Genomic DNA, 21,386 nt, shown 5'->3' on the forward strand with positions numbered 1-21,386 from the left:
TTCAAGAAGGGTCATAAATCAGATGCGAATAATTATAGGCCTATTTCGCTTACGTCAATCTGTTGTAGAATAATGGAACATGTTTTATGTTCTCGTATTATGACGTTCTTAGATAATACAAATCTCCTTCATCATAACCAACATGGATTCCGCAAACAGAGATCATGTGAAACTCAGCTCGCCCTATTTGTCCAAGAAATTCACAGTGCCGTAGACACTGGCGAGCAGATTGATGCCGTATTCCTGGACTTCAGGAAGGCATTTGATACGGTTCCGCACTTACGTTTAGTGAAAAAAATACGAGCTTACGGAATATCGGACCAGGTTTGTGATTGGATTCAGGATTTCCTAGAAGAAAGAACACAACATGTCATTCTTAACGGTTCAAAATCTGCAGATGTAGAGGTAATTTCGGGAGTACCGCAAGGAAGCGTGATAGGACCTTTATTGTTTACAATATACATAAATGACTTAGTTGACAACATCGGTAGCTCCGTGAGGCTATTTGCAGATGACACGGTCGTCTACAAGAAAGTAGCAACATCAGAAGACTCATACGTACTCCAGGAAGACCTGCAGAGGATTAATGAATGGTGCGACAGCTGGCAGCTTTCCCTAAACGTAGATAAATGTAATATAATGCGCATACATAGGGGCAGAAATCCATTCCAGTACAATTATGCCATAGGTGGTAAATCATTGGAAGCGGTAACGACCGTAAAATACTTAGGAGTTACTATCCGGAGCGATCTGAAGTGGAATGATCACATAAAACAAATAGTGGGAAAAGCAGGCGCCAGGTTGAGATTCATAGGAAGAATTCTAAGAAAATGTGACTCATCGACGAAAGAAGTAGCTTACAAAACGCTTGTTCGTCCGATTCTTGGGTATTGCTCATCAGTATGGGACCCTTACCAGGTTGGATTAATAGAAGAGATAGACATGATCCAGCGAAAAGCAGCGCGATTCGTCATGGGGACATTTAGTCAGCGCGAGAGCGTTACGGAGATGCTGAACAAGCTCCAGTGGCGGACACTTCAAGAAAGGCGTTACGCAATACGGAGAGGTTTATTATCGAAATTACGAGAGAGCACATTCCGGGAAGAGATGGGCAACATATTACTACCGCCCACATATATCTCGCGTAATGATCACAACGAAAAGATCCGAGAAATTAGAGCAAATACGGAGACTTACAAGCAGTCGTTCTTCCCACGCACAATTCGTGAATGGAACAGGGAAGGGGGGATCAGATAGTGGTACAATAAGTACCCTCCGCCACACACCGTAAGGTGGCTCGCGGAGTACAGATGTAGATGTAGATGTAGATGTAGAAAGTTAACTGTTTTTGTGCTTGCCTGCTGCAGTTTTTTTTTCCCCACAAAACAGCAGAGGAACATGAAGGTCTTAACATCAAAATAAAAGAAAAGGAGGAAGAATGGAAAGGAGGAAGGAATGAAGATTAGGGCTTAATGTCCAATCAATGATGAACATGGATGCTGCACCAGCTTGAATTGGGAATGTGTAAGAAGGAATCTGACCATGTCATTTTCAATGTGAATCATCCTGGCATTTACCTTAATGGATTTAGGGAAACCAAAGAAAAGGAAAAACATATGACCAGATGGGAATTTGAGCCACTATCCTCCTGAATATAAGTCCAATGTCTTACCAATGTCACCCTTGCTGGATAAGAAAAGAAAAAGATGATGACAAAGTGGAATTATTGAAATATTTTAACTTACCAGCATATGGATCCTGTTACCATAAACAAGGTTACTTTTACAGAAAGTAATGTTAATGATTGTACCTTTGAAATTACCACCTCATTTGTTTCCAAGTTTTTGTATTAAGAAGATTGAGCTTTACTATGTTGTGTTCATTACTGAGACATTTTCAAGAAAAAGCAAGCAATCCCAAATATGGCAACTTACACCTAATTTCTTGGCTCTAGCAGACACATCATTCCACATGGCTTCCACAATGATGTTACGAAGATATCTTCCCTCCTTATCAGCTGCCATTGATCTAACCATAAGCATCCAAACATGAAGTTCTGTTATTAGGAACCAAGAGTTCAGCGTGTCCGGCATCTGAAATACTAAAACAAACACAGAAGCAAAATGATTATGTAGCTGTATACCAAATTAATGAATTAATGTTTTCACTGTCCATTACAGTAACTATATGATGTGATCAAGTTCATTATGGCTTAAAGAAAAATGAATTAATTGGATTTCGCATGAAAATTGTTTGTAAAAATGTCATAACCTTACAAACAAGCTTTATTGCATTTGATCTGCAACCTTGCAACTCTCATTATTTGTGCATCAGAGGGTGTGCGTTTACAGTACTGATTTTTGTGATTAGTACACATTTTGTGACTTTTCCCCCTTGTAGTTACAAACAGGACAGATAAAGCAAAAAAGAAATACAGTATCAATAATGTTTTGCACTGTAATTGCTGATGTGTGGGATGGTGCATTATCCTTATAAAAGAGCACATTTTTGTTTATCAACCTTGGTCTTTTTTCAGCCACCCTCAAATTTCAAATGAGCCAACAATGCAGCATAACAAGGTCCAATTATGGTTTTGCCTTTTTCTAAGTAATCTATGATGATTATTCCTTGGGAATCCCAAAAAAACAGAGGCCATCATCTAACTAGCTGACAAAATATCTTCAGCTTCTTTGGTAACTTTCACCAGCCTTTGTCCATTGCTTTTGATTGCCACTTTGATTCTGGTGTGTAATGATGGATCCAGATTTCATCAACAGCCACAAATCCGTGCAAAAACTCTTGAGGATTGCAATTAAAACATCGCCAGACATTGTGCTGAAATGATGTGCCACGTGCACTTTTGATCAACTGTGAGCTATTGTGGCACCCACCTCACCCACAGCTGCTTCACAGCGAATTCTCCTTGCATGGCGGCACTTGCTCATTGGAGAAGCCAACACAGCAGTCACACAAATTTTTATTTGGCATTCGTTTTGCCGACTGTGGGAATACCTCAACATAACACAGGTAGTTCAAAGATATGCTGTGTGTGAGCGAGCATAACCCACTGAAAAATCGCACAATGCCCTTTTTTTTTTTTTTTTTTTTTTTTTTGCATGATAGGTAACATTTGAAGATGTGGGACATCCTTGACGTATCACTGTTCCATCAGCATTCCCTCTTTTACTAGCAGCCTTGACCTGAAGTCATATCAAACAGTTCCCCAAACCATAAAGTCCTGATTAACACTACTGTTCCTCATCTAAACACTGAAAGAATGGGGTCTCTGCCCAGGTTGCTGCTGTACTCACCAATAATGGTCATCTGGGCTAGTGCAGAATCACTGTTCACCACTCAACACAGTATAACCTCATTCAACCAGAAGTCCATGCTGCCAGGTATTGGCACCACTTCAAATGCAACTGTTTGTGTTGTGCCGTTAACAGCTGCCTAGGCATGGGGAAGAAATTCCCTAGTCCAGCTGCTGCTAGTCTCTGATCGGTGGTGTAGAGTGACACAAAAAGTTGCACAGATTCCATTACTTTTTCTCGGATGGCAGGCGCTGATGTGGAAAGGTTCCTATAATAGTATGATCTACCCTAGTGGTGGTCAGAAATGACTGACCAGAACTTTGACAAGAGAAAGCCTGTCCTCACATTCTCATGCAGTACAGCACTGGGCCACTGTCACACCAGAATCCCGCACAAATCTGGATATTTTGAAATTCAACCAGCCTGCCAAATACGGAATGACAATGAGACACTTTTCAAACTATGTTGGGTGCTGATAATAGTGTCTCACATAAGAATGCAGCATCTCTTTGACCTTCCCAGTCATCTCTCAATGTCTGACAATGGTCATTCTCAGAACTGCCACTCTAATTATTTATACAACTGCTGATGGTTGTGTGTGTGTGTGTGTGTGTGTGTGTGTGTGTGTGTGTGTGTGTGTGTGTGTGTGTAGTTACATATATATCTGACCATTTCTTCTGTGTGTTTCACCTTTTGCCAGGCAGTGTATTTTAAATCTATCATATAAATATTTATATAATTCAAAAGTATGGGTATAGAAATGATAGAAATCACAGAAGTACAACATGAGTATGACAGAGATAACAGAAGTTTGAGGAATTACTGCAACCAATTGACATTTTTTCCTCCAATTTTTATTTATTCATGACCAGTTTCGAATTGCCTGGCAATTTATGATCAGATGATACAATTTAGTTTGGAGTATTGTGGGGGGTCATGCATCTGTGGCAAATACAGAGACGAAAAAGTTAGCACTGTATGTGGAAAGAATATTACGATTATAAGATTAATTTGATGGTACTACTCACTGTTTTTATTCTTGCGACAGGCACTGCTATGGGAAACCTAATGTGTGCTTATCAGTATCATTAAATATCAAGTGAAACAGGTACTTTTCCACCGATGGCAACTCCCACATACTTTACAAAATATAAACAAACTAAAGAGTGTGGCTGCTGCTGTTGCCTCCAAAGAGTTTTGTGGAGCAGATATTTTCTTTGCTCATTTTTTGTTCTGTGTGGCATTCATAATAAAATATATATTTCTTACATTACTTTCTTTATAAAAATTATTATTATGTTTTTACATTGCAAATTTTTATGCTATTTACAAAATCTACAACAAAGTGTTTAGGACAATATTTCTGGTAGTGAAGTTATGTTTGGCATGTTTCTCATTGCTCAATAAACAGGATAGTATACATATGGAGTGGGGAGGGGGGAAGGGGAGAGGAGGGATGGGAGGGGGCAAGGGAGAGAGAGGGAGGGGGGAGGGATGGGTGGGGAGGGGGCAAGGGGGAGAGAGGGAGGGAGGAGGGATGGGTGGGGAGGGGGCAAGGGAGAGAGGGAGGGAGGAGGGATGGGTGGGGAGGGGGCAAGGGAGGGAGGAGGGATGGGAGGGGAGGGGGCAAGGGGGAGAGAGGGGGGAGGAGGGATGGGGGGCCGAGCAAGGGAGAGAGGGGGGGAGGAGGGATGGGGGGCCGGGCAAGGGAGAGAGGGGGGGAGGAGGGATGGGGGGCCGGGCAAGGGAGAGAGGGGGGGAGGAGGGATGGGCCGGGCAAGGGAGAGAGGGGGGGAGGAGGGATGGGCCGGGCAATCGATAGAGAGGGGGGGAGGAGGGATGGGCCGGGCAATGGATAGAGAGGGGGGGAGGAGGGATGGGACGGGCAATGGATAGAGAGGGGGGGAGGAGGGATGGGACGGGCAATGGATAGAGGGGGGGAGGAGGGATGGGCCGGGCAAGGGAGAGAGGGGGGGAGGAGGGATGGGCCGGGCAAGGGAGAGAGGGGGGGAGGAGGGATGGGCCGGGCAAGGGAGAGAGGGGGGAGGAGGGATGGGCCGGGCAAGGGATAGAGAGGAGGGGAGGAGGGATGGGGGGCCGGGCAAGGGAGAGAGGGGGGGAGGAGGGATGGGGGGCCGGGCAAGGGAGAGAGGGGGGGAGGAGGGATGGGCCGGGCAAGGGAGAGAGGGGGGGAGGAGGGATGGGCCGGGCAATCGATAGAGAGGGGGGGAGGAGGGATGGGCCGGGCAATGGATAGAGAGGGGGGGAGGAGGGATGGGACGGGCAATGGATAGAGAGGGGGGGAGGAGGGATGGGACGGGCAATGGATAGAGGGGGGGAGGAGGGATGGGCCGGGCAAGGGAGAGAGGGGGGGGAGGAGGGATGGGCCGGGCAAGGGAGAGAGGGGGGGAGGAGGGATGGGCCGGGCAAGGGAGAGAGGGGGGAGGAGGGATGGGCCGGGCAAGGGAGAGAGGGGGGAGGAGGGATGGGCTGGGCAATGGATAGAGAGGGGGGGAGGAGGGATGGGACAGGCAATGGATAGAGGGGGGGAGGAGGGATGGGCCGGGCAAGGGAGAGAGAGGAGGGGAGGAGGGATGGGCCGGGCAAGGGATAGAGAGGAGGGGAGGAGGGATGGGCCGGGCAAGGGATAGAGAGGAGGGGAGGAGGGATGGGCCGGGCAAGGGATAGAGAGGAGGGGAGGAGGGATGGGCCGGGCAAGGGAGAGAGATGGGGGAGGAGGGATGGGCCGGGCAAGGGAGAGAGATGGGGGAGGAGGGATGGGCCGGGCAAGGGAGAGAGATGGGGGAGGAGGGATGGGCCGGGCAAGGGATAGAAAGGGAGGGAGAGTGAGAGTGAGTGAGTGTAAAGGAAGAGGTAGAGTGGATGGTGTTTATGTGTGGTATGAGCGAGGTGGGGGAATGGGTATGGGAGTGGACGAGTACAGTATTTATTAGTTTTTCAAATTTAAGGACTACTTAAAATTTTTGAAGAATGGGTTGTTTGCTAAATCAATTTGTTCATTTAAGATAGTGTGGGGTGTTTTATTGTTATGTATGAAAATTTCTAATTGTTCCAAGAGGTCCATTTTATTCCTTTGTCTGCAGTGTGTAGAATGTGGAGGTTTGTCTTTATAACTGTGATTGAATGACTATTTTGGGGTAGATGGGCTGCAAAAGTGGATTTATTTAAATTCTTTAAACTGAGTGCATCAGTGTGCTCTTTGTATCGGATTTCAAAATTTCTTCCTGTTTGTCCCATGTAGTAGCAAGAACAGCTGTAACAAGTTACCGTATTTACTCGAATGTAAGCCGCACTCGAACCTGAAAAATGAGACTCGAAATAAAGGAAAAAAAAAAAAAAAAAATTCCCGAATCTAAGCCGCACCAGAAATTTGAGACTCGAAATTCAAGGGGAGATAAAAGTTTTAGGCCACACCTCCAAATCTAAACAAAGTTGGTCCATTGTAATATGAGACACAATTTAGGTCGAATGAAAGATGGTACAGCTACAGTAGTTTGGTTCGAGTCTTAAGCTTAGCAGTTAAGCTTTACCAGGTAGCCACTGCTATGCGTCAGGCTCTCCGTCCGTATTTATACGGGTACCCTTACTTTTTCATGTGCTTTGTCTGGTTTGAATCGATTGCTTATTTTGCTTTAATCTGATAAGTGCCGTTTTCTTTGTTATAGGTGTTTATGTCACTCAAAGCTGAAAATGCATCACTGTACTGCGTCATGCATTGTTTGTCGCATTCTGATAGTGCCTGTTTACGGCCTGTCGCCGCTTTAAAAAGAAAAGAAAAAAAAGAAAAAAAGAAAAGAAAAAAAAAAGAAAAAAGAGGAATCATCTCATTAGTGAAACAATGGCAAGAGACTGCTATTTGTTGTTACTTGCACTACTACTTTCTTTGATAATGATCAACAAGAACCAAATAATACACAGTGTATGATAGAACATGTTCTGAACGAGAGTTAGGCGAAAATTTTTCTCTGTTTGAAAATCTTTGCGGCCGCTTCTTTAGTACATCAAATTCTGCACAGAAATTAGTCATCTTAGATCTAAAAATCTTGTCAGTTGCCGTGCGTCAGTTCTGACTGTATCACTATTAGGCATAAGAATAATACGAATATAAACATGACATGGTAGGTATATTCTTCCGTGTTTGCTGTTGTCTCACTCTAGTTTCGTAGTTTATTAGGCAGACAGGATTTAAATGAGATAGCAGCAAACACGAAAGAATACATGGCAAAATGTTTATATTCGTATTATTCTTATAGTGAAGAGAATACTGTATGTGATCCACATTTCATCAGGTTCCTATTAGCAACCATCTCTTCTCACAGGTAGGAAAAAATTCAAAACTTAGAGTTGGCCATACTGACAAACATTCCAAACAGTCTTGCCAGTCGGATTTTTGTAGTACATTGAAATTCTGCTACATTCGAAGATGAACAATACGGAATTTGTATTTACTTCGTTGGATAATGTATGAAAATGCAGTGGTTGAAACTCTAGGAGGAAAAAAAAAAAAATAAATAAATAAATAAATCCTCGTCTTCCACCTTTTTTTTTTTTAATTTATGTACTGACTCAGAGGTTTTGGCGCCAGTATTTATCTCTGTGCCTACAAAGCATGCCTGTGTAGTGCTACATATATTCGACGGCAGAAGTTAGTTGTGGCGGCACCTACCGAAATTTTTCAGAACTTCCGCTTGCTTTGCACTCGATTCTAAGCCGCAGGCGGTTTTTTGGATTACAAAAACCAGAAAAAAAGTGCGGCTTACATTTGAGTAAATTCTGTAATTTGTACACACACACACACACACGCGCGCAAGTGTGTGTGTGATTATATATGAGGGAAACATTCCACGTAGGAAAAATATATCTAAAAACAAAGATGATGTGACTTACCAAATGAAAGTGCTGGCAGGTCGACAGACACACAAACAAACACAAACATACACACAAAATTCAAGCTTTCGCAACAAACTGTTGCCTCATCAGAAAAGAGGGAAGGAGAGGGAAAGACGAAAGGATGTGGGTTTTAAGGGAGAGGGTAAGGAGTCATTCCAATCCCGGGAGCGGAAAGACTTACCTTAGGGGGAAAAAAGGACGGGTATACACTCGCGCGCACACACACACATATCCATCCACACATATACAGACACAAGCAGACATATTCCCGGGATTGGAATGACTCCTTACCCTCTCCCTTAAAACCCACATCCTTTCGTCTTTCCCTCTACTTCCCTCTTTCCTGACGAAGCAACCGTTTGTTGCGAAAGCTTGAATTTTGTGTGTATGTTTGTGTTTGTTTGTGTGTCTATCGACCTGCCAGCGCTTTTGTTTGGTAAGGCTCATCATCTTTGTTTTTAGATATATTTTTCCCACGTGGAATGTATCCCTCTATTATATTCATATCATTAATTTGAACCCAACAATTACGTTTGTTATTGTCACTGTTGCATTTCGAAGTCTTTTCTGTCGTCTTATTTCCTCCTTCTGTTTTTGCCAGTAGTTTCACTTTGTATTCACCTTCTCCTTTCTACCGTAATCTACTATACAATTTTATCCCGCCGATATATACGTAATAATACGTAACCCACTTCCAAACCATAACAAAAAAAAAATTTTTTTTTACGCTTTCAACACTACCGCTGCTATAAAATCCACCATTTCTAGTTCACAAACAGTTCCTTTCACCTATTAAACAACCTTTTTGGCTAGTTCTAATAACTTTTGCTTTATTTCCATTTCCATTTTTCTCACATCACCGATCATTATTAGCCGCTTCCCACAGGTTTTAACGTCATTATTTTTCATCAGACAATTGTTAGCCTCATTTCCATAATCTGCCACCACCAAACCACTCCTTTTAATACATCTACACGTAGTTTTTTCGAAATTTTCCCGAATTTCTCCACCCTTTAACGTGTTTTGGCGGCAACACAACCACCTAACCTTTATGCACATCGTTGTCTACCTACACAAGTTCACCACAGGATCAACATAGCCCAGCTCTAACCAACACTTTTTCGCCTTTTTTCACACCAAATCTCCATTTGCTTTCTAGTTCACCTTTATCTCTCCCCATATATTTTTATATTTATTTTCATTTTCATTTCAGCCTCATGTTACACTTTCCACCTTCTAATACCAGGTTACCCTCACAACACCTCCACAACGACCCCAGTAAGTTTTATTTACATTCCCTCCGCAAACGTGCCTTCGCCCTAGCCAGATTACAATCCCATATTTTATTTTCTCAGGCTTGTCTGACATTTGGCATAACCCCCAAAGGCCTCACACTTAAAGTTCCCATCTCTGGCTGCAACCCTTCTTTCCATCAGTCCCTATACCAGTTCCAAACTGAACAATCCATTGCCCTCTCCCACCTAATCCTACACCTACACATCAACTCAGCCAATCAACACACCCGTCAACTCCTATCCTTAATAAAAGTCCTCAATCTTTCCTCTCCCACATCCACACCGGCTGTTCAGAGCATTCTCCTACAGGCCAACCGCAAATTAGAACAGCATGCCACCCTCCACCTTAAAAAACTATCCAATCTCCTGGTTTCCCACCTCCGGAAAGGCAACTCACTCACCCTTCACAACCTTTCCAGCAAACCTCAACCACCTCTCATTGCACACAAACCCAGTCTCTCCCATCTACTCAATCTCCCACTTCCAGCTCCACTCCCTCCAAAACCTCAAAATTCCAATCAACACAATCTGGAACCACAACACCCCAATTCAGTAGTTAACCTTTCCTCCAAACCTCTCTCCCAATCTGAAACCTCTGTCCTATCCAAAGGCCTCACCTTCAGCCCCACTCCCAGATTCAACCAAACAGCCCTCGTCAAAGATTTACTGTCCTACACCCATACTCTCTGCTGGAAATATCATTTTGCCACAAAGAAAAATGTTCCTAATCCTACTCCTAATGATCCAACTCCCAAGACACTATCCAAATTGAACCTTGCCTGGAACAGTTCCGTCCTCCGTCACAGTGGGACCCACCTCCTCTTCCTCAAAATCACCCTCTCCAAATCTTCCAGGAATTTCTGACTTCCAGCCTTGCCTCTCAATCCTTCTTAAAAAACCTTAATCCTACTCCCAACATCACCACTGCTGAAGCCCAGGCTATCCGTGATCTGAAGGCTGACCGGTCCATCGTCATTCTTCCGGCGGACAAGGGTTCCACGACTGTGGTACTTGATCATCGGGAGTATGTGGCTGAGGGACTGCGTCAGCTTTCAGACAACACCACATACAAAGTTTGCCAAGGTAATCCCATTCCTGATGTCCAGGCGGAGCTTCAAGGAATCCTCAGAACCTTAGGCCCCCTACAAAACCTTTCACCTGACTCCATCAACCTCCTGACCCCACCGACACCCCGCACCCCTACCTTCTACCTTCTTCCTAAAATTCACAAACCCAATCATCCCGGCCGCCCCATTGTAGCTGGTTACCAAGCCCCCACAGAACGTATCTCTGCCTACGTAGATCAACACCTTCAACCCATTACATGCAGTCTCCCATCCTTCATCAAAGACACCAACCACTTTCTCGAACGCCTGGAATCCTTACCCAATCCGTTACCCCCAGAAACCATCCTTGTAACCATTGATGCCACTTCCTTATACACAAATATCCCGCACGTCCAGGGCCTCGCTGCGATGGAGCACTTCCTTTCACGCCGATCACCTGCCACCCTACCTAAAACCTCTTTCCTCATTACCTTAGCCAGCTTCATCCTGACCCACAACTTCTTCACTTTTGAAGACCAGACATACCAACAATTAAAGGGAACAGCCATGGGTACCAGGATGGCCCCTTCGTACGCCAACCTATTCATGGGTCGCTTAGAGGAAGCCTTCTTGGTTACCCAGGCCTGCCAACCCAAAGTTTGGTACAGATTTATTGATGACATCTTCATGATCTGGACTCACAGTGAAGAAGAACTCCAGAATTTCCTCTCCAACCTCAACTCCTTTGGTTCCATCAGATTCACCTGGTCCTACTCCAAATCCCATGCCACTTTCCTTGACGTTGACCTCCACCTGTCCAATGGCCAGCTTCACACGTCCGTCCACATCAGACCCACCAACAAGCAACAGTACCTCCATTATGACAGCTGCCACCCATTCCACATCAAACGGTCCCTTCCCTACAGCCTAGGTCTTCGTGGCAAACGAATCTGCTCCAGTTCGGAATCCTTGAACCATTACACCAACAACCTGAAAACAGCTTTCGCATCCCGCAACTACCCTCCTGACCTGGTACAGAAGCAAATAACCAGAGCCACTTCCTCATCTCCTCAAACCCAGAACCTCCCACAGAAGAACCCCAAAAGTGCCCCACTTGTGACAGGATACTTTCCGGGACTGGATCAGACTCTGAATGTGGCTCTCCAGCAGGGATACGACTTCCTCAAATCCTGCCCTGAAATGAGATCCATCCTTCATGAAATCCTCCCCACTCCACCAAGAGTGTCTCTCCGCCGTCCACCTAACCTTCGTAACCTCTTAGTTCATCCCTATGAAATCCCCAAACCACCTTCCCTACCCTCTGGCTCCTACCCTTGTAACCACCCCCGGTGTAAAACCTGTCCCATGCACCCTCCCACCACCACCTACTCCAGTCCTGTAACCCGGAAGGCGTACACGATCAAAGGCAGAGCCACGCATGAAAGCACCCACGTGATTTACCAACTGACCTGCCTACACTAAACCCCAAGAAATCCCAGGTCATACTTATATCTCATCCAAAGTTAATCAGTCGGCACTTTCACTAAACGGTCCCTCAAATACACCTCAATGGTACCCAACTACCATACCAAAAAACAGTAAAAGACCTTGGAATAATCTTGGATGAACACCTAAACTGGGAAGAACAAACAGTTACAGCTTGCCGGAAATCGCTCTCCTCCCTACATGCAATTCAGAAATTTAGAAAAATATTTCCAACCCATGTTAAACAAAAATTAGTCCAAACACTAGTCTTGCCTAATCTTTACTACTGTGATGTAGTTCAACACGGCACAAATAGTGAAAATTCGAGACGCCTCGAGCTAGTGATGAACGCTTGCGTTAGATACGTATGCAATATACGGTTGTATGATCATATCAGTCCTTCATACTCCCAGCTAGGTTGGATGCGCCCACATAAGGCACGCGATCTCCACACGATGTGCTTACTTCATCGATTTCTTAGCCACTGGTGCCCCCAATACTTATCTTCTCACATTAAACACCTATCATCATTCCACAACCGCAATACCAGATCGGATACGTCTAGCATCTTGGCTGTACCTTTACATAACACAAAATCTTTCTCCATGTCATTCTCCATCTCAGCCATACGACTATGGAACGCGCTTCCCTGTGATCTGCGTCTTATCCAGAACCACTCAACATTCAAGAGTGAACTCAAGACTTACATATTAGGGACGGTATAGCCACCATTGTTGGGCCCCTCTCATCTCTTTCTTTCTCCTCTCCATCATAGCTTCGAATTTTACCATTCTATTTCTCTTCCTCTAACCTATCTACCTCTTCTATATCTCTTTCACCCCATTCTATCGTCTTATGTCTCTGCTTGATGAGAATAACTCACAAGCTGCAAGAATATAACGAGAAAATTCCCAACTAGCAATAGGACTGACATTCATAAAAGAAAAATATGTTTACTTTCATATACATAGTCATTATTATTATTATTATTACTATTATTATTATTCTTGATTGTTATAATTAATTTTTGATTGTTATAATTATCATTGTACTACGTTTATAATCTCTATTATTTTCTTAACATTAATACTGTATAACATGTAATATGTCCTTAATGTTCTGTAGAAACTGAAATTTGTTGAATCTGAGTATGCCTGGTTAGGTGTAAGAGAGGGCCTGAAGGCCCTAATCTTGCCAGGTAAAATAAATGCATAAATAAATAAATAAATAATACACTGTGAAGCCTTCTATGTGGGAATGACCAGCAACAAACTGTCCATTCACATGAATGGACACAGGCAGACAGTGTTTGTTGGTAATGAGGATCACCCTGTGGCTAAACATGCCTTGGTGCACGGCCAGCACATCTTGGCACAGTGTTACACCGTCCGGGTTATCTGGATACTTCCCACTAACACCAACCTGTCAGAACTCCGGAGAAGGGAACTGCCCTTCAGCATATTCTCTCTTCTCGCTATCCGCCAGGCCTCAATCTCCGCTAATTTCTAATTTCAATTTGCCGCCGCTCATACCTCACCTGTCTTTCAACAACATCTTTGCCTCTGTACTTCTGCCTCGACTGACAAATGTCTGCTTGTGTCTGTGTATATGCGGATGGATATGTGTGTGTGCGCGCGCGAGAGAGAGAGAGAGAGAGAGAGAGAGAGAGAGAGAGAGAGAGAGAGAGAGAGAGAGAGAGAGAGAGAGTGTGTATACCTGTCCTTTTTTCCCCACAAATCCAATCATCCCGGCCGCCCCATTGTAGCTGGTTACCAAGCCCCCACAGAACGTATCTCTGCCTACGTAGATCAACACCTTCAACCCATTACATGCAGTCTCCCATCCTTCATCAAAGACACCAACCACTTTCTCGAACGCCTGGAATCCTTACCCAATCTGTTACCCCCAGAAACCATCCTTGTAACCATTGATGCCACTTCCCTATACACAAATATCCCGCAGGTAAGTCTTTCCACTCCCGGGATTGGAATGACTCCTTACCCTCTCCCTTAAAACCCACATCCTTTCGTCTTTCCCTCTCCTTCCCTCTTTCCTGACGAAGCAACAGTTTGTTGCGAAAGCTTGAAGTATTGTGTGTATGTTTGTGTGTCTATCAACCTGCCAGCGCTTTTGTTTGGTAAGTCTCATCATCTTTATATATATATACAAAGAGATCCACTGGTTGCCTGACTGCACTTCATAGCATCTCTGTCATCAGTGATAGCAGTAACTTTCCTAATCCAACAACCAAATTGCAGATTTTTGTACAATATACTCACATTTGGACAGAAAATTAATTATAGGGAGAGAAATGTGGGCATACAATTGAGTTATGCTGACAATGTATTTTGAAACTTGTTAGTGAGGTACCACTGATTAGATTTCATTAGTGGTATCCTCATTATTACAAACAGAATATTTTATGTTCTCAAGTATTCATTTATCTTCTCCTTTTGTAAAAGTACCAGCAAATGAGTACACACAACACATTGTTGCCAGTCTACCAGCAGATAAGCAGGTACAGGAAGTTGCCAAAATCGATGTGGCAACAAATGAAATCTGAACTGAAAATTTTGGTTGCAGTGACAATGACCAATTATATTTTTCAATTGACATGGACACAGATGATAGTATCATTATCATTCGAAATACAGTAGGAGAGACAAGGTCACAATTTTCTCCAGGGAGCATTTTTTCCCTTGGTGAAAATGTAATGTGTGACAGTGTGGACTTATTAAATTGTTCTCTGCCTGCTACACTTACACCAAATGCAAACATGATTGGACACAGTGCATTGTGACACCACACACCTCGATCATGCCGCAAATATTACAACAGTTATTTACATAAGGCTTTAATGATTTTAAGTACGAGCTTAAGGAAGAGCAAAGACAAACACTCAAACAAAGTATTGATGAAAAATTTAATGATGTTTCTAAACAAGACAGATACACAAAGGGAATTACTTGAAAAGCGAAAGTGAACTCTCTATGTTTTCAGAATCGACATAACACCACAGTTCAATGACTTGGCAAAAGATTTGCATGCAGATCTTTCAAATGAATTATCTGGGAAAGACCAAATAACACAGTTGCTCAGTGATTTGTCACAAGACAAAAATAATTTAAGCCAGAAAGTGTCCTAGGACACAGTTTGTGGAAAAGGTGAAGAGAGGTATCTGAGGTTCAGACAAAAATTAAACAGGAGCAGTCACAATTGTGGCAGAATATAAATACAATCATGGGTACTGTTGATGGGTTGCAAACAACGTAAAAGGTCTACCTGAACAAGTGCAAGACCTGTCATTGAAACTAAGTAGCACAAGTTTAAATACTCAGTTCATGAGAAAGCGGCAAGAAGGACGACAGAGTAAGACATTAAGGAAGCAAAGGATAGAGCCAAGCCAAGGCTGGCACAGAAGGTAATCCATGAACACAGAGGTTGTATAGATGTGACTGAGGAAGCAACGAAGGTACAGAAAGCGGAACTTAAGAGCTGAAACAGGTAAGAGATTGAAAGCAGTGAAGGAAAAATCATGGACTAGTATCGTTAGTAGCATTGAAAAGAAAAGGGAACACACAAACCCAAGCTGTCAAGTGTCAACAGACAGGATAGATAATCCGAACATTTAGCCACACTTGAACCCTAACCTGTCAGGTGAAATAGATCACAATTATAACATACAGCAGGCACTGCCAACTTCTGTCCCTTTTGTGCAGAGGTATTCAGAATATGATCTGATACATCAAAACAATGCCACACTGACAACAGACAGTGATGCATGCCTTTCTACTTTGCCTGTGAATGAAGGCAGTTGGGTTCATAAGAGCTTTCCAGAACATTGACCTGAAGTGCAAAAGATACATTTTGTAGGAGGTTATACGCAGGGTTATGTTGCGCTCTATGTCACTGAGATGGCGGAAAAAATGTCACACCTACGAACAGTTTGAAAAGGCATTCCTAGAGAAGTTCTGGTCCATTGCATTAGAAAAAAGAATGTGGTGGGAAATGTATAACCCTGCGCCATTCAGCTGTAACCAAGGAGGGTTCAGAACATACTTCGAGGAATATCTAAATGAAACCTGTTACTGGACAAACCCGACACCACACATGGATGTACTAAAAATTTTGAAAAGCCAGCTACCAGCCATCAATCATCATCCTGAGCACAATATAGAGAATCTCTCTCAGTTCTCAATTCCATTGATCTTATCTACGAAGAGAGACCTTCGCAACCACAAAGTGAAGGCATGCAAGCAGACTCCCCACAAGAACTAACGAACAACACAGTGGGAATGGCAATAACAGCCCACATGGTTGGCAGCCATATCCCCCTCAGCAATACCAATAGGAACCAATTTGGTAATGGAAAGGGACAAAAATTCAAGTGAGGGCACAAAAATAACCCACGGCTGAATCGGTCAGGATTTAATGGCCAAAGAGGTTACTGTCAGCAGATGAACAATGTGCTGCCAACCTGGGGCATGTGACCTGAACAGACACTGGCAAGGGCAGAATGCAACCGGGCATCAAAATAATCTGCTGCAGCCTGACTATAATTAGTACAATCAAAATTATGTTTTGATTAGTGGCCAGGGACAACGAAATTTTGAGTTGAGAGCCACGCAAGATACTAACTGGCGAAACCAGATGCATGATGTGAGGTGGTCAGTGCTCAGGATAATTCGGAAAACTCTAACTGGTCTCGATAGGTCCCTGTTCAATGACCAGTAATAGGGATGGGGGCATGGAACTAGTTAAAAGCTTTTTCTTAAGACACGGAAACTGTGGTTAAATCAAAGATGACCTGTATAGGAAGATATTACCATCTGTGAGGATAAAAATGAAGAGACAGTACAGGCAGCAATCACTGCACGACTACTTGGTTTAAGGGTACCCATAGTACTGGACACTGGAGCTACCATTAATATAATTTCACAGGGTTGGTCTGAGCAATTACAAAAATGAGGACACAGACAGACACTTCCAGTCCAAAACTGTAAAATACAAAAAACTGTAGGAGGTAAGTCTAAAGGATACAGTTGCAGGCAGGGATTCCTGTCCAAACTGATAGCTTCTCTTTACAATGAATTTTCTTGTGGTGGAAAGGCTACTAGTAAACTGCCTCATCGGCAATAACACCTTTAGGAAGTACCGAGCACAGACTGATATTGGTAAGGGGAAGTGTCATTTCATTGTGAATGACCCACAACATTCAGTAGACCTATTCAAGTCAAACACCAGAGAAAGCAAACCAAAACACACTTCTGATGTTCAAATACAATTATTCTATCCAACCGCTGTGTTTGTAAACACACTGGGAATTGAGCAATCACAGGAAGAGGAAATAGGCCCTGAGATCGTGTGTGCTAAGGTGAGTGAGTCAGCCTGTCTTACAGAAGAACAAAAAGAAGAACTGCAGAACCTTTTAATACTTTATGCTTATGTTTTCAAATGACACCCTGGTATAATAAATGGATACAAATACAAAATGGAGGTGTAACCATATGAAACCTTCTGCTTTTCATCTTACCCCATTCCATGGGTCAAGGAGGAGGCTGCGAGGAAAGAGATCAATAGAATGTTAAACTGGGAAATAATACAACCATCCTCATCACCATATGGTCGCCCCATTTTGGCCATTAGCAAATCAGGTGGTAGTGTCTGCCTTGTGCATGATGCACGACGAATTAATAAAATTGTTTTACCTGTCAAGATGCTGCCGAGTAACCAGGAAGAACAACTTCTAAAATTCCTTATCGTTAAGCCCCTCAGCATAATAGATCTCTGAGCCTCTAGCTGGTAAACTGTCCTACATGAAGATAGCTGTAAGTACACTGCCTCTGTATGTGGAGTCAGAAGCTACGAGTTCTGTGTTGTCCTTTATGGATAGAATGTCAGAGCAGACCTATTTATTTCTGCTTTAGATCAAGTCTTAGAACCTCAACTGTTAAGTAGAGTAATTGCCTATGTTGATTTATTGATGGCTACCTCAAAAGGTCAGAACACTTGAGGCCCTTGGCTCAAGCCCTGTATAGGTTTTCAGAAAACAGTCACAGCCAATCTAATGAAGTCACATTTTGGTACAGAAAGGGTAAATTCCTTGGACACACAACCTCACCTCAAGGCATACTTCCAGATCCTAAGAAGCTCAATGCTATCGGACACTAATCTGTACCCCAAAATAAGAAACACTGAAGGGATATCTTGGATTAGTGTTTTTGCTTCAGTAAATTTATACCACAGCAGCTATTAAATAGTAATGCTCTACTGAATCTTGTACAGAAGGACCATCCCCAATTACAGACAAAGTTTGGTAAACTGAATCGCAAGTTGCAACTGCTGTACACATGGCCATTTGTTATACCAAAAATTCCTCACTCGGGAGTCTATAGGTTAGTATACTTAAACAGTGGTGAGGAAAAAAGGTTCTTACCACACAAAGCTTTACATGAATTTGTGCACTAAAACAGAATTTGACGCTGATGAAGCACAGTTTTGAGGAATGCATGTAAGTGTATATAACAGATGACATACTGTCCATTTGAATATGCTCACTAAGATTGACGTTTAGAATTAAGGGAAGATTTCACTATGCGCAAGCGCACAGCACAGCTTAAGCCGATGGATCTCTGCCAGATGACAATCGCAGCTTAGCAAAGAAACTTTAAGCAATCTAAACTTTGAGAAACCTTGCAATACGAGTTGACTAGTAAGAAAATAAAACGTCAACACTACAAAACTAAACTAAGATTAAGAAATTAGGAGGCACTAAGCTAAGGAATATATATATACTCATAACTCGGTAAAGAATGAACTGTATGTTGATAGAAACTGAATATATGAATACTGAAAGTGTGATGCATTAGTAGCCAGCAAGCAACTATGCATTTAAGTTAGTATTTAAGTGTCTTTCCAGTGAATGGTGCAGAATGGGTAAAATATGGAACACAATAGTTAGGTGTTTGGTACCAAAGCATACGGGCCTCACCAAAAATAAATAATCATATGTATAAACATGTGTGAGAGAGTGAGGGTTTGAATGTGTGCACAAAAGATCTGCAGGACACCAGATGTATAGAAATGTTGCACGTAGATCTTGCACTACCAAATGAAAAGGGGTCAGACCAAGCATTACAAATCCACGTGACAGAAGAGCGCCAAGCAAGAGTTATTACAGTACATTTGCACACTAACACAAGTGGTCTCAACGTCATTTTACACTTGTTCATTGGTACAATTCTCGAAGAGACAAATTCATGCACAACAAAATACACAAGGGTGATATCATGTAGCAAAAGAAGTACAAGTCACCAACACTGAAGTACGCTGTTTACAGTCAATGAAGAAACATTGTAGAACACAATATTTCACTGCCAGGAGGTTTCAGTAGATAGTAAAGAAGAAGTATGTGGACTGACATGCATCGATAGTCATTAAATGATGTACCCATTAGTTCTCTCATGATGAACGAAGGACTATAGTTGAGTAAAAATGAATGCTGCTTCCTGCCCATAACATTTCCAGCAGACACAACTTAGTAAACTTGTCAGAAGTGTAGCTAAATGTTATGTAGGCTTATCATGATTTTATGTTATGAAGCTTTCCTTCCTCCACATCTGTCGATGGATACTCGTGTCATTTGTGATATATGAACACAAAACTTACGCGCATCATGTAATAATGTTGTATGCAAATATTTTGTCAATACTGGAAAATGAGGTTGATAAAACCGAGAACCTGTATAATGTTAAAGTAAGATGATACTATTAATACAGATTCCTCACAAATTAACATACAAATGGATATGCCTAGGAGAAAAATGTGATAAAAATGACAATGTAAAAACTGAAAGATGTTGCGTGACATAAAATCCCAAGACTTACCAAATGAAAGTGCTGGCAGGTCGACAGACACACAAACGAACACAAACATACACACAAAATTCAAGCTTTCGCAACAAACTGTTTCCCGAATTTCTCCGTCCTTTAACGTGTTTTAGCGGCAACACAACCACCTAACCTTTATACACATCGCAGTCTACCAACCCACGTTCACCACAGGATCAACTCAACCAACACTTTCTCGCCTTTTTTCATACCAGATCTCCAGTTGCTTTCTTCTTCACCTTTATCTCTCCCCATATATTTTTATCTTTCATTTTCATTTCAACCTCATGTTAAACTTTCCACCTTCAATACCATGTCACCCTCACAACACCCCCACAACAACCCCATTAAGTTTTATTTACATTCCCTCCGCAAACATGCCTTCACCCTAGCCAGATTACGCTCGCATATTTTATTTTCCCAGGCTTGTCTGACATTTGGCATAACCCCCAAAGGCCTCACACTTAAAGTTCCCATCTCTGGCTGCAACCCTTCTTTCCATCAGTCCCTATACCGGTTCCAAACTGAACAATCCACTGCCCTCACCCACCTAATCCTTCACCTACACATCAACTCAGCCAATGAACACACCCGTCAACTCCTATCCTTAATAAAAGTCCTCAATCTTTCCTCTCCCACATCCACACCGGCTATTCAGAGCATCCTCCTACAGGCCAACCGCAAATTAGAACAGCATGCCACCCTTCACCTCAAAAAACTATCCAATCTCCTGGTTTCCCACCTCCGGAAAGGCAACTCAATCACACTTCACAACCTTTCCAGCAAACCTCAACCACCTCTCATTGCGCACAAACCCAGTCTCTCCCATCTACTCAATCTCCCACTTCCAGCTCCACTCCCTCCAAAACCTCAAAATTCCAATCAACACAATCTGGTACCACAACACCCTAATTCAGTAGTTAACCTTTCCTCCAAACCTCTCTCCCAATCCGAAACCTCTGTCCTATCCAAAGGCCTCACCTTCAGCCCCACTCCCAGATTCAACCAAACAGTCCTCGTCAAAGATTTACTGTCCTACACTCGTACTCTCTGCTGGAAGTATCACTTTGCCACGAAGAAAAATGATCCTAATCCTACCCCTAATGATCCAACTCCCCAAGACACTATCCAAATTGAACCCTGCCTGGAACAGTTCCGTCCTCCATCACAGCGGGACCCACCTCCTCTCCCTCAAAATCACCCTCTCCAAACCTTCCAGGAATTTCTGACTTCCAGCCTTGCCTCTCAATCCTTCTTAAAAAACCTTAATCCTACTCCCAACATCACCACTGCTGAAGCCCAGGCTATCCGTGATCTGAAGGCTGACCGGTCCATCGTCATTCTTCCGGCGGACAAGGGTTCCACGACTGTGGTACTTGATCATCGGGAGTATGTGGCTGAGGGACTGCGTCAGCTTTCAGACAACACCACATACAAAGTTTGCCAAGG

At 43.1% G+C, this 21,386-nt stretch overlaps 1 protein-coding gene across 1 annotated transcript in view; it reads right to left on the reverse strand.

The window, feature by feature from the left end:
* Positions 1–21,386, reverse strand: part of LOC126237194 (ubiquinol-cytochrome-c reductase complex assembly factor 1) — a 149,202-nt gene that overhangs the window by 15,503 nt on the left and 112,313 nt on the right. The window contains exon 4 of the mRNA XM_049947073.1: positions 1,935–2,101. Coding sequence (XP_049803030.1) covers positions 1,935–2,101 — 167 coding nt within the window. The remainder of the gene's footprint in view (positions 1–1,934; positions 2,102–21,386) is intronic.

Source organism: Schistocerca nitens, chromosome 2 (genome assembly GCF_023898315.1).
Source record: "Schistocerca nitens isolate TAMUIC-IGC-003100 chromosome 2, iqSchNite1.1, whole genome shotgun sequence".
NCBI lineage: Eukaryota > Metazoa > Arthropoda > Insecta > Orthoptera > Acrididae > Schistocerca > Schistocerca nitens.